Source organism: Podarcis raffonei, chromosome 1 (assembly GCF_027172205.1).
Source record: "Podarcis raffonei isolate rPodRaf1 chromosome 1, rPodRaf1.pri, whole genome shotgun sequence".
In the NCBI taxonomy this organism is placed as follows: domain Eukaryota; kingdom Metazoa; phylum Chordata; class Lepidosauria; order Squamata; family Lacertidae; genus Podarcis; species Podarcis raffonei.
In genome coordinates this window covers 23,014,207-23,027,392 of record NC_070602.1, presented here as the reverse complement: position 1 = coordinate 23,027,392, position 13,186 = coordinate 23,014,207, and the positions used below count along the sequence as shown (strand labels likewise).

The following is a 13,186-nucleotide window of genomic DNA, read 5'->3' as shown; positions in this document are numbered from 1 at the left end:
TTAACTGAAATGCCAAATAGGTGCGGAAATTGTTTTTGTTCAAAGAGCTTCTACAGAGGCTTGGGTAAACTTTCAAAAGCCGGAAAATGCTATTCTCTATTTCAGGGAACCTTTTCCTCATTGACTCACCTGCTAAGAAACTCTGATACATTAAGAGAGAGAATTTCAGGGAGCATTTTACTCGCCTCAAGAACCGTTGTGTTTGAGATGCAGGATATTATATTATATAAAAAATATAAATAGGAGACACGCTGAGTAGAGGGAGGCAGTAGAAAAACCAGTTCGCTCCCGTCAATGCCTCGTAGATGAGCTGAGAGCTGGTTCTAAAACAAAACAAACACTCTGCGGTAGCTGCACAAGCCAGGGGGGAAATAGCAGGTGTGGTGGGCAGAGCTGTCCACTCTTTCTTATCTTTATGGTGAGGAACCCTGCTGAGAAGCTTCCAATGAACCTCCAGGTTCCCCGGGGAACAGTTCAAAAGATGTATGTCTGGGATTCCAACCAACCATTTGTGAACAAAATGGCTCCTTCCATTTTCAGAAGGAAGTGGGATCCAGTGGAAGTTCCCCCACTGGAACAGCCTTTGGTAGCATTTATTTGTTGATCCTACCTTTCCCTACAGTACCTCGAACCACCTTTCACGCTGTGCTGAACAGTCCTCCGATGCTCTGGAACAGATTTTCAAGGGACTAAGGGGGAAGGTGGTATCAGTGAAAGCCAGCTCCCCACTTCTGCTGACAGGAGCATCTCATGAGCACAATTCTATCCTATTGCATCAGAAATTCCAAAGCATTTTACACAGATGCCTGTTTCAATATTTTCAAGCTCTTATTAGCTTATTATTGCAGCCATTTTTATTTAGTTATTTATTATTCTGGGAGCAGGTGAGTTTATTAAGCATTTTATTGCACATTTATGGGGACTTAACAACAGCTAAGCCATATTGTGCAAAGCACAAGAGTGAATCCTTTGAGCCATTGGGCAAAGTGGGGCAATCTGATTTTGGCCATCAATAAAAAATACTGCTATAAACCAGCATCAGGCCATGTTTATGGAAGACAATCTTACTCAGCTACGAGTGATCACCAAAGAAAAAGAAGATATAAATATTTATAAATAAAGGGCAGGAAATGGATTTCAATTTATTAATGCCTCCCCGCCGCCAGATAGAAAATCCCACTCTGGGAAATCTGTCTCTGTTCCCAAAATAATTTGGCCAGTATTATGCACTCAGTTTGTGAGAGTGTCCCAGCTGCTGCCCTAACTTGGACAATAGTTTCCTGACCTGCTCCTGTGTTCGAGATCTGGCGTGCAACATTGCACTCATGATGAGCAGCTGAAAGCATGCACCTATCTTCTGGTGATGGGCAGTTGCTGATCTCACCACATCCTGGTTTCAGCACTATTTACAGCCTATACAGTTTAGTCATTTCTCTACAGCTGTCCTTATTATGTGGGGCGTATATGGTTATTGCTTTCTCTAGCTAGGAATAAAAGAACTCAGCACACAACAGTTGTTATGTGAAACTCCTTGAAAGTGTTTCCATGGCCACTCTGCCATATGAAACGTACACAGGGAGTGGTGAGGAGGGAATGAAAGAATGGCTGTCTGTGTTTTAAGAGTCTTCTGGTAATTTTCAGTAGTGTTCACTAAGAACTGACCATCTAATCATTAGTTTTGGGTTCACAAATATTTTACTGGCCGCCCAGTGAGATCAGTAAGGAAGCTATGATACAGGGGACAATGAAAGACAAGCAATATAACTTGTTGAACTCTCCTTGTATAACAAGCCCCTGCCCCTGGAACAATGGCTAAGGTATGGCTCTCCAGCTTACCACCTGGGAAGCGGTTAATAAAATATTAAGTGCAGATACTGGCAAAACAGACATGCCTATGAAACACAGGAGGGATAGAAGTAGATTGTCTTACAGGCATCAATTTGCCGGCTGTCCTTCACCTTGGTCTCAGTTGGATGACTATGCACGGCGAGACCATAATATGAAAATGGATGAACTGCTTTGCCAGACCAAAGGTCTACGACACTCTCTCCGAACGCCATCCAGACAAGTACCTCTGGGAAGCGCACAAAGCAGACAATGGTGGAGAGACAGCCACACCGTGTTTGCTCCCATCAAGATGTCCAGAATACAGTGGTACCTCGGGTTACAGACGCTTCAGGTTACAGACGCTTCAGGTTACAGACTCTGCCAACCCAGAAATAGTACCTCAGGTTAAGAACTTTGTTTCAAGATGAGAACAGAAATCGCGTGGCGGCAGCGGGAGGCCCCATTAGCTAAAGTGGTATCTCAGGTTAAGATCAGTTTCAGGTTAAGAACAGACCTCCAGAAGGAATTAAGTTCTTAACCCAAGGTACCACTGTACTTTAAATCAACTGTGGCCCTCCAGAGGCTGTTGGGACTCCAGCTCCCATAATCCCTTGCCAGCATAGTCAACAGTCAGGTGTGTTGGGAATTGCGGAGTCCGACAACATTGTTCTAACCCAGTGTTTCCCAAACTTGGGTCTCCAGCTGTTTTTGAACAACAACTCCCACCATCCCTAGCTAGCAAGAGCAGTAGTCAAGGATGATGGGAACTGCAGTTCGAAAGCAGCTGGAGACCCAAGTTATCTAGCCCTCCATTTAAAAGCAGAGGAGACTGTATCAGGTATTCGCAGTGGTTGTTGCACTCCCCTTCCCCCAGCATGTACACATGTCAAATTCCATTCACTGGGTGGAGTGACCATGCAAATGTTTTCTCAAAAGTTGACAAAGCCATTTGGGAATTTTGCTTTATATCTGTTATCCAGCATGAGCAAAACATGTTTCTGATTAGGACAGTAATAGCCATGCAGGCCCCATAGAACAGGGATAAGTGGTGACAACAGTACACCCTCTAGCAATGCCAAGGCTAGGGTGCCAGGAGGCCACCCTTGTCTCTTTGTCCAGAGGAAGTACTTTCTGTGCTTATGAACAGCAGTCACCGGCTATACCAACCTCCCATTACTTTATCTGAACCCTTTCAAAGCCATCCAAGTGGCTGGCCCAGCAGCACACCTTGTGACAATCCATTGTGTGAAGAGTAACTTGCTTTTCGTTGTTCCAAATTTGCTGATAAATTTCTCTCCTATGCTAACTCAGTTGGACAGCCCACTAAACCCCCTGCTCTAAAGACAAGTACGTGGAGAGGTTTTATTGAGAACTCAATTGACCCACCTTTTCCTCTCCTAGGCAACAATTGAATGCCGCACTTTATTTTCAGTAGTTTCTAGGGTTGTTGTTTTTTTAAACCCTCCTCTGTATCTGTGTTTTGTTTGTCTTCTCTCACGCAGGTGGCGCTGTGGAAGGACGTGGGTGGCGCTGTGGTCTAAACCACAGAACCTAGGGCTTGCCGATCAGAAGGTTGGCGGTTCGAATCCCCGAGACGGGGTGAGTTTCCGTTGCTCGGTCCCAGCTCCTGCCAACCTAGCAGTTCGAAAGCACGTCAAAGTGCAAGTAGATAAATAGGTACCGCTCTGGCGGGAAGGTAAACGGCGTTTCCATGCGCTGCTCTGATTTGCCAGAAGCGGCTTAGTCATGCTGGCCACATGACCTGGAAGCTGTACGCCGGCTCCCTCGGCTATTAAAGTGAGATGAGTGCTGCAACCCAAGAGTCGTCTGGGACTGGGGTCCCTTTACCTTTACCTTTTGGATGCAATATGGTACTATTATGCATTTAAAAGAAGCTCAGTAGGTAGGTAAGTCCGCTAAATTTCGTTCTTGGAGAGTGTGTGTGTATATCAGAACTGCAACTTGGTGGTTAGACAGCTGGGCAACCTCCCTGAAGATGCTGTGTGTCTGACTGATGGACCTCTTTCCATGTAGAACACACAGCTTTAAAAGATTAACTAATCCATTGGGATAGAGAATGCAAGGATGGCTAGTCAAATGAGTTTCTTGTGTATGCTCCAGGGACTGATTAAACTTCAGTAGCTCTCATGACCTTAAAAGGCTTCGGATAGCCCCTCTCTCTCTCTCTCTCTCTCTCTCTCTCTCTCTCTCCATAATGCCATAGCCAATTTAAATTACTGCTATGAAGTGTGCACACACACTCTACCCACGCCTTGCAAGTTGAGACATAATTGAATATCTTTATCTCATACAGCATTTTTAGGGAACTATCTTTAGATCTTATAGAGCGAATGGGAGATGTAGATTTCTGGGTGATTTTCGGTAGATTGCAGGGCCGTCCCTGGAGGGGGGCAGCTGCCCCCCCAGTCAAGTCAATAAATAAAAATACTTAACTAACTGACTAATTGCATCACAGATAACTCGGTTCTGTGCCCCAACCCCTCACATAATGCCTGCTCCTATTATGTGCAGAGCTCAGGACAATTCATATTGTATGGGGCTCTCCTTTGCTTTCCTCTCCCCTCTGCCTCTGCTGTGCTCCACCTCTTTATGTTGGTGATGGTGGCAGACTCTAGGGGAAATAGTGGCAGCTACTCTCTCTAAGACCACTTATAAAATCTGAAGGTAGAGTCGAGTCCCAGGAGCTACTATGACTGGGTAAGGGAGGCTGGAAGGAGACAGGTGTTAAGATATGGGGAAGTTATTCTTCTCCCTGAAACACCAGGATTCATATGAAAGCAATTGAATCACCAGCAAATTCATTTATTTTAATTAAAAGTTTATTGACACAAACAGATACAGATTGAACGCAATAAAAATAATGGTAAAGGGTAAAGGGACCCCTGACCGTTAGGTCCAGTCGCGGATAACTCTGGGGTTGCGGCGCTCATCTCGCTTTATTGGCCGAGGGAGCTGGCGTTTTGCTGACTGTTTCTGCCTTAAAACTGCACTGGCAAGCAAGGTTTTGCTGACTGTTTCTGCCTTAAAACTGCACTGGCTCCAAAGGCCAACCTCAAAAAACTTCTCTTGCCCTGGATGAAAGGTCCAGAGGGGAGGAGGGACACCAGAAAGAGTCACTAGCATGTACTGTATAAGTGAAGGATGCGCCACCAGCATCCCTACATTGCATCCTACATGAAACAAAATGCAGCACAATCTTATACATGTGTACTCAGAAATGAGCCCCACTGAATTCAACAAGGCCTCCTTTCAGGAAAGTGAGGATAAGATTATTGCACTTAAAAGAAGAAAATGACACACACACTCTCTCCAAACTTGGATCTTTGATAATAATATTTTTTTAAATCATTTTTTTTAGATTGGCATTGGATCAGTTAAAAGTATATGTGCAAATGCAGAACTCAGTAAATGGTGCAAAAAAAGGTCATTTTTAGTTCTATTCCACCCACAATGGTAAAATGAGAATCAATTTCCACCACTTAGCCTTGAATGAATGAACAAGATAATATTCATGTCACTGCCTTTTTACAGATAGGGAAGCAGTGATTAAAATAAAAATAAAAATGCACGAGGCAGTATTTGCATCCATTTCCAACCAAGACCCATTCACTCCAGCTCTTAGGTAAATCAGCAATAGCAGAAATAATAATACTGCCTTCTCTGTTTCCAGTTTCTGCAAACACAGTCTGGCTGCAACCTGAACTGAGCTGCAATCAGAGAAATACAGAGTCGAAGCCCACCTTCCAAGATGGCACCTAGGTAATACATTTCACCAGTGAAATGCAGTGTCCAATTGCAGATGTAATTTCACATAAAATTGGCAAGAAAAACCCAGAAGCATTCAGACTATTTAACAGAAGGGGATTGGCACCTTACTGCACTGATGCTCAAAGCAGGAAGCAAAGGGAGTGCTCACATGCCAAAATAACCTACATTATCTCAGTCAGTCAAAAAATATGCTGTCAAATCTGAAATCAGTAAGCACTAAAAGGTATTGAGCCAAACACTTTAAAAGACAGTTTTACACCAGGCCTGAAAAACTGATGAGTCTGCACTAGAAACTCAGATTCATTCCTTTCTCTGAAGCAATAAAAAACAATTTAGGAGTTGGTGGGAAGCAGAGGAGAAAAGGCCTCCTCTGATTTACAAGCAAAGCAGTAACTGCTGTGCAGAATCTAAATGTCTTGACATGAAAGGCAAAAGTCATAGGCAATAGCTGTGACCACCTTGCAGCAAGGTTAGGCTGGATGTACACAAAAGCCACAGTTCTGGTTTCTTGTTAAACAGATGCAACCCTTCGGGAGTAAGGTTTTAATTTCATTGATCCTGAGGCACAACTGGGCACACTGCCAACACTGGCCCCGGAAAACTCCACTACAAGGAAAAGCAAAACCAGCTCTGCTGAGGTGCTCTGACAGTCACCACTCTAAAAACATGTTTCACATCTGACTAACTTTGTATTTCTGGAGACCTGCTAACCTGTGAACGTTTACACTGACATGACGCTTGGTGATAACTGAATTAAGAGAGTGAAGACAACATTACACCTTTCTTTAAGGCAAGAAGATCACAAGTCCACATATTCTGCTGAGATTAAACTCTTCTGAAACGTGGCTGTGTTTCAAGCCAAGCACAAAGCTCACATGAAACAGGTTGTTTCATCATGTTACAGAATCCGTAACAGGAAGGGATGTGGTCAAAATTAGGCTTAACTGAGCTCAGAGACAGACAGAAAGAAAAGACACTTATGCACAAATTAATATTTCCCCAGGCACCACTGTTTCCTCCCTCTCTCCGTTACCATTTTAGGTTAACGTCTAAAGGATTTTATGATTGCAAAAGCTTTATGAACAATAGGCTACTAAAATTGTCTGATATATCACACCCTGCTTCTGGCAGGACAGCACATTCAGAACATTCAAACTTCATGTTTAAAAAAGAAAAGGTTCTCTCTGTCTAAATTGAATTATTGAATAAATTGAATAAAAAGGCGTGACCTTTTTTCCCTTTTTTAAAAGCCAACCTCTCCCCATTCCCGGCATCTAAGCATCTCTTGGGCATTATGAAGCTGTCTTGTACTTTCGCATCTAGCATCTAGTGCATCAACTGGCAGTTGTTCTCTAAGGTCTCAGGTAGCTTTCCCATACCTGGTCCCAAGAGCCTTTAACTCAACAGTGGGGAACATGCAGCCTGCCAGATACTGCTGCACACCAACTCCCATCAGCCCCAGCCAGTATGACCAACAGTCAGCAATGGTGGGAACTTCAGTTCAAAGCCAACTGGGCAACCGCAGGCCCTTCACCTCTGCTCTAACTGGAGATGCCAGGATTTGAACTTGGAACCATGTGCTTCCCAAGAGTGTGTGCACTTTGCTATTGAGTGATGGAACCTCAGGCTTTGAAAAGCCCTCAGCGACAGCACAGAAGAGCAAGTCAATCAAAAGCCAAAAGTGAACCATGATTAATTTTCCCAGGAGGAAAGAGGCAGCAACAGCCACCCACGAAACTAGGGTGCTGAATCGATAGCATTGACTTTCATTACAAATGTTTTCATTCCACCAGTTCTGAAAGCATAGTTTCCCCACTCATTCCTTTAGTTGTAACTCACACTTGCAGCATTATTTTGTTCAGGAAGACTCCATCTGCAAGGTCCATATACATGGCGAGCTTGTCTTCATTATCGTTCCCTAATGGTCCAAACGTTTTCACCTGCCAGAAAAAAAAGCTTTATTAGGAAATGATCTCAAAAAAAGGGGGGGGGGACAACACTTTGCAACTTTGCCCCCGTCACCTTCAGTCATGTTAGCAAAGATGCCTGAGAAAAGTATCCACTAACTTTAAGGAAACACCCACCATTATTTCTGCTACAAATCCATCTCAATAGCAGTTGCCATTGTCTCGATTCCTTCCAAGATCTTACTTAAACCAATTTCCATTCCGCAATTAATCTTCTTGACACATATACGTTAAAAAAAGAGAACAACATGACCTGAAAAGTTTGCCTTCTTCTACAGGCCTGGTACGCGTTGCTTGCTGCTATTAATTTATTATGGCACACCAGATGGCATGAGGTGTTGCGGCCGGTCTAGAAATCAGATGGTAGACTGCTGATGTGGTAGAACGGACTGCACCCCGTCTGACAGCAGGTAGGAGAGAGCTTTTGTGAACCCTCCTCTATGTAACAACTCCACGCAAGTAGGTAACAACTTGGGGAGAAAGGTTGAAGCCTAAGCCTCCTTGGGGGCATTTTGCTCACCTAACATTCAGAGGAACAAAGAGACCTTACTCAGAGTGAGCCAGCCCTGAAGATTATCTCCACCAATGTCCTGTTTGCAGCACCAAATGCTACTGCCTACTACTGTCAGAGCTGCCTCATCCACAGTGGCTCTCCCTTAAGAAAGGACCCATGATCAGATGAAGTGGTGACCAGGAGAACCCTTCGGAGCACGGCCACTACACTGCTGTTGTCCAGGCCACAGGAGCAAGGTCAGTAGCCACTCAGCAAAATGGAGATGGGCAGCTCTGCAGGCAGGCAGGTGAGCCAGGTGAGGAATTGATCCACTGCTTCTCCAAACCTGCCACCTGAGACACCTTGGCTAACATGTGGCTTGGCCCTGTACAGGGAGTATATGCAGGGGAGTATTGAAAAATGCTGGTCCCTACCCTACTGCCTGAAGTAGTGCAGTCAGTTCTACCACTGCATGTGTAAATTCAGCATAGGCCAATCAAGACTGGGGAAATCCTCACGCTTAGGGCAAAGGGATGTGCATTTGATCATTGATCATCCTTCATTTCCTTCCACACCTCACAGCCACAATCCAGTTTCAGGTGAGGCGCTTTTTGGTCCAGTTGATTTCAACTGGAGAGTTAAACACATGGACCATATTAGGCTTCAAGTGGGGCGAAAGAGCACATGCTACCTTTCCTTTTCAATTATTTCTCCTTCAACTAGCTCTCCTTCTGTTCCAAGCAAGGTTTTGCTGACTGTTTCTGCCTTAAAACTGCACTGGCTCCAAAGGCCAACCTCAAAAAACTTCTCTTGCCCTGGATGAAAGGTCCAGAGGGGAGGAGGGACACCAGAAAGAGTCACTAGCATGTACTGTCTAAGTGAAATCCTATGTCCCCTTCCTTTGTAAACTCCCGCTCCAAGGAAGGAAGGATTATGTGTTGGAAAGGAGACAATGCCATGAATTCCCAAAGACAGTAGCAGTGGTTGCTGGTGCTCATTGGAACTTGTGGGGTGGAAGCTTAGGGAGACCAACAGAAGCTGGAGCCAGAACCAATGACAGGCAAGGCCAACTCATTCCTAATTTTGCCCCCAATCCTCTTCCTTGCAGAGTTCTGCAAGGGCAGCACTGAGATCAAGGAGGAGGAAGCTGGCAAGCAGTGCCACTCCTTAGACTGGCAGTAAGTAAGAAGGCCGGTGGGTGGGGCTGGTTATGGGTAGAATTATGGGTAGAATGAGGTCTGCAGGGCAGTGCCCCATCTGCCTTCATGGTTCAACCTCCAGTGCTAAGCAGGATTTCTGCACAGGAAGCAGCACACAAACCACAGGAAGACCACGGCCCTTGGTGACAATCATGCACACGTCTTCTTCGGCATGTGGGCACAACAGAAGTGTGTGAGGGAGAGGAAGCTATGGCCAATTATGGCTTTCAAAAGGGAATCTCCTGGTGATCTTGGTGGGGTTTGAATGCCGCTACTCTTCTTGTAGAGAAGCTTTATCTGGGCAGCATCAAGGCCAAAGCAGCCTCAACAGTCACAATGCACAAGTGCTTCTAGTTTAAAAGATTAAGGGGTCCACTCCCTCTTTCCTTTTAGGGTTTCCGGGAAAGCAAGGTGCCACATAGCATAAAAGAGAAAGGAATCTTTTATCCCAGAACATGAATGAGCCTGATCACAGATAGCTCTCTTTTTTTAAAGAACACAATGAATGGACCATTTCCAAACACAGTTCCATGGCTTGAAAGAAAATAAAAGAACTTTTAATTTGGAAAACCCACTTTTGCGACAAGTTAGGTAATAAGGGAATCTAACACTCTTTCTCCTCTCTCTCTCTTTTAAAGTAATCCTGCAGGGATTACTTGGGAGCACAAGGCACCCACTTCAAACTCCATCAACTTCTTTCCTTCCGGAAACCGAGAGGAAAGCAGCGCCAACAAAAGCAAGGCAACAAGCACACTTTCCGTGTTGGTGTTTTCCAAAGGGGCCCCAACAAGTCGCTCCTCTCTCCCTCCCCACCCAAATCGACCCCCTTTCCTGGGTGGCCTCTCCTAGGAGCCCCACGAGGAAAGGCGATTTCCTCCGCCAGAGAGGCGCTCAGCCCGCCCCCCGCCCCGGCAACAACTGCTAACAACAACAGCAACGCGGCGACGGCGGCGTCTTTGCAAAAACTCACCCAGGTCACCAAGGGGCTCTGCAGAAAGAGCTCCATGAGTTCGGAAATGGTCACGTCCATGTTGCTCCCCGAAGAGGAGGAGGAGGAGGCGGGCTCCTCCGTTTGCCTTTGGCTGGAGCTGGTTGCGCTCACGCGGGGAACAAAGGCGAGGAGCCCATAGCCCGGGCGGACTGGCTTACGAGGGAAACAATACGAGGCTCATCTCCTTTCTCCCCTCCCCCTGGGCTGCGGCGGGGAGGGACGCGCACACGCGGGTCGCGATCAGTCGCCCTCCTGCGGCGCTCCTGCTTGCAAAAGCGGCGGCGGCGGCGGCGGCGGCAGCCTCCTTCTCGTCCTCGAGGCAGCCCAGCCCTCGCCAACAACCTGCTGATGGGCAGGACCGGGCGCAAAGGAGCGGGGACGGCGGCGGGAGCTCAGCCACCGGCGGCGCACTCTTGCCGAAGCCTCCGGGCGTAGCAAGTGGCTCCTCTTTCGTGGCGGCTGCTGGTGCGCAAGACGGGCCGGGCGTGGGGAAAGGAACAAACGGAAAAGGGATCTCTTTTTGAGAAAAGCTTCCGAAAGTTTTCTTTCTCCTGGAAGCCAAGCAGGACGCGCGTCCCAGGCGCTCTGCCTGTGCGCTCTAGCGCGCTTCGCCCTTTTCCTCTTTCCAGGCAAGAGACAAAGTCCTCCTGCGCCGCGCAGTTATTACCTGCAGCGGGAACTCTTTTACAACTGAAGATGAAAGGGGAGCGGGGGAGGGCAAACACACACAAACCACCCACTTTGATGGACGTCGCTGGTTGCAAATGAGAGCCTGGGGTAAAGGGTTGGAGCTGGCCAATGGAAGGTGCCTCTGGGCTAATTGGGCTGGGAAGGTGCGAGCAACTGCGCCGCGAGAACAAAGTGCGCGCGAGGGGGATCCGGGCCCCCTTGAGCTGCGCGGGGTCCGCGGTGCGCGCCGTCGCTTCTGTGGATGTGAGCCGCGTTGGAAGCGAGTTAGTCTTTACTTCTTCCGAGCGGATGAGACGCCGGGTGCCCCTTGGGGTTTCTCGAAAAGGAAAGGCAAAGTGTGGCCTCACGCGCCTCTGGTTTCAGTCCCAGGCGCCTGGGTTGGTCTCCTGCACTTTGGAGGCGTCCCCAACAATCTGCTGGGAGGAGGAGGAGGAGGCGGGCAGGCTGATTAAACTGGAGAGGAATTGCAGGCTCTGGTTTTCAGCGCAGAAACAATACCGTCCCACGAAAGCCCCCAGAATGGGGGCTCGATTCCCCTCTTCGGAGCGGCAGGATGTTTTTCTTCTGGGCTCGTGGTCTCTGCAAACATGACGGCAGCGTTAGGCTGGCCTATTGTGTTTAAACATGAACTCATGCCAAAAGCTTCCAAAGGACAAAGGGAATTGGTCGAGCGAGCCTGTAGGTATATAGGGGATTTAACCCCAGAGTCCTGGGAATCATTTAGGAAAGGGAGACAAGGGGGGATGGAGCAAGTGTGGGGAAGACCCTCCAAGTGCCCCAGTTTTCCAGGGACAGTCCTGGATTTATAGAAGCTGTCTCGGTTTCTAATTTGATCCCAGAGCGTCCCGCTTTTCCTTCAGATGTCCCTAATTTCATTTAAGAAATGTTGGAGGGTATGGTGGTGTAGTGGTTAGAGCTTTGGATCAGGCCCTGGGAGAGGCCAGGGTTCAAATCCCCTCCGTGCCAGGAAGCTGATGGGGTGACCTTGGGCCACTTACAGACTCTCAGCCTGACCTCCCTCACAGGGTCCATGTGGGGAGAAAGAGAGCTCATTAGTGGGGTAGAAATGGGATAAAGCAATAATTTGAACCTTGTTACAGCTCCTGCAGAAAGTACAGTTTGGGGAAACAAGGTAAGGAAGTCCCACGGTCTTATTATGGATCAATCTGGCATTCAGAAACACCCTCGCCAAACCAGAGGATCTAAGTGGATAAGCTACCAGGAGGACCACCTTAAGGAGTGGGAGAGCTGAAACAAGGAACAGAGACCAAACATCTAGGCCTCTGCCCCAAACGGTGGTGAGCCCCTCCAGTCTGACCACTGAAATTGGGGCATCATCTCTGCAACTCGCTTATACCCGCTCACCCAGACACTCAAAAGCAACTTCCACTGAAAGCATTGGGACTTATGCATTAATTATTTTATTTTATTATGCGTGACCTTCCTTCCCATAAACTATTGTCAATCCTGTTTTTTTCTCGCTTGCCTCCATGGATTTGCTTAGGCCCATTTTTCTCTCTGTTTTACAGATACCTCATTATAATTGGTCTGAAATATTTGCTTTAGTTGTTAGAACTCTCAACATCCACTAACATTTTATCCTAAAAGTATCAAATTTTCGGGCAACCCCACCACATATGGTGGTAGTACTCAAAGCAGTAGAGTTCCTTTCCAGCATTCAAGGCTTAACAGAGCCATAGATATAAATTAACCCTGGAGGTGGAAGATATCATCTGTATAAAACCTTCAGGTGTATTTTTCTTGATCTTTGTCATGACTGATTCTAGTGGCCATTTATGCCTTAGGGAATTCTGGTGGGCCATATCTTCCTAAGACAATAGCAGACTTTTAATTTCTCAGTCTCTTAAAGACTATATAAACTAAGTGGGAAATTGCTTCCTGTTTGTATATTCCTGGCTCTCTACACACTTTACTAAGTAAGCACTACTGGAGATATGAATCTCTGCTGTACATTATTTAACAATTTGTTACAACAGACTCTTGGCATTTCGGACACACCTCTGTACTTTTGCAGTGGAGGAGGGCTAATAATTGGGAATTACTGTACAGATGCACATAACATTTGATAGTGATGATGCAGCCAAGTGTTTCTTAACCACAGACTTCTTGGCACACTTTTCTTTCTTTTTTTGAAAGTTGATTGCCTGCCTCATTTTCAAGACTCTGAACAGGTTAAATAATAATAAATAGGTGATCTTTCTCCTTTTTC

General features: G+C 46.6%; 1 protein-coding gene and 1 long non-coding RNA gene across 2 annotated transcripts in view; one reads left to right on the top strand and one right to left on the bottom strand.

Moving 5' to 3' along the window:
• CCDC88C (coiled-coil domain containing 88C) overlaps positions 1–10,627 on the bottom strand; it is a 93,193-nt gene extending 82,566 nt beyond the window's left edge. The window contains exons 1-2 of the mRNA XM_053376944.1: positions 10,246–10,627; positions 7,456–7,556 (exon numbers count right to left, since the gene is read on the bottom strand). Of these exons, the coding sequence (XP_053232919.1) occupies positions 7,456–7,556; positions 10,246–10,305 (161 nt within the window). The 5' untranslated portion in view covers positions 10,306–10,627. The remainder of the gene's footprint in view (positions 1–7,455; positions 7,557–10,245) is intronic.
• A 4-nt stretch (positions 10,628–10,631) lies between these two features.
• On the top strand, positions 10,632–12,426 carry LOC128407926 (uncharacterized). Its single transcript, XR_008328933.1, has 2 exons — positions 10,632–11,634; positions 12,057–12,426. It is a non-coding gene; the product is annotated as an uncharacterized LOC128407926 (long non-coding RNA).
• The last annotated feature ends 760 nt before the right edge of the window (positions 12,427–13,186 follow it).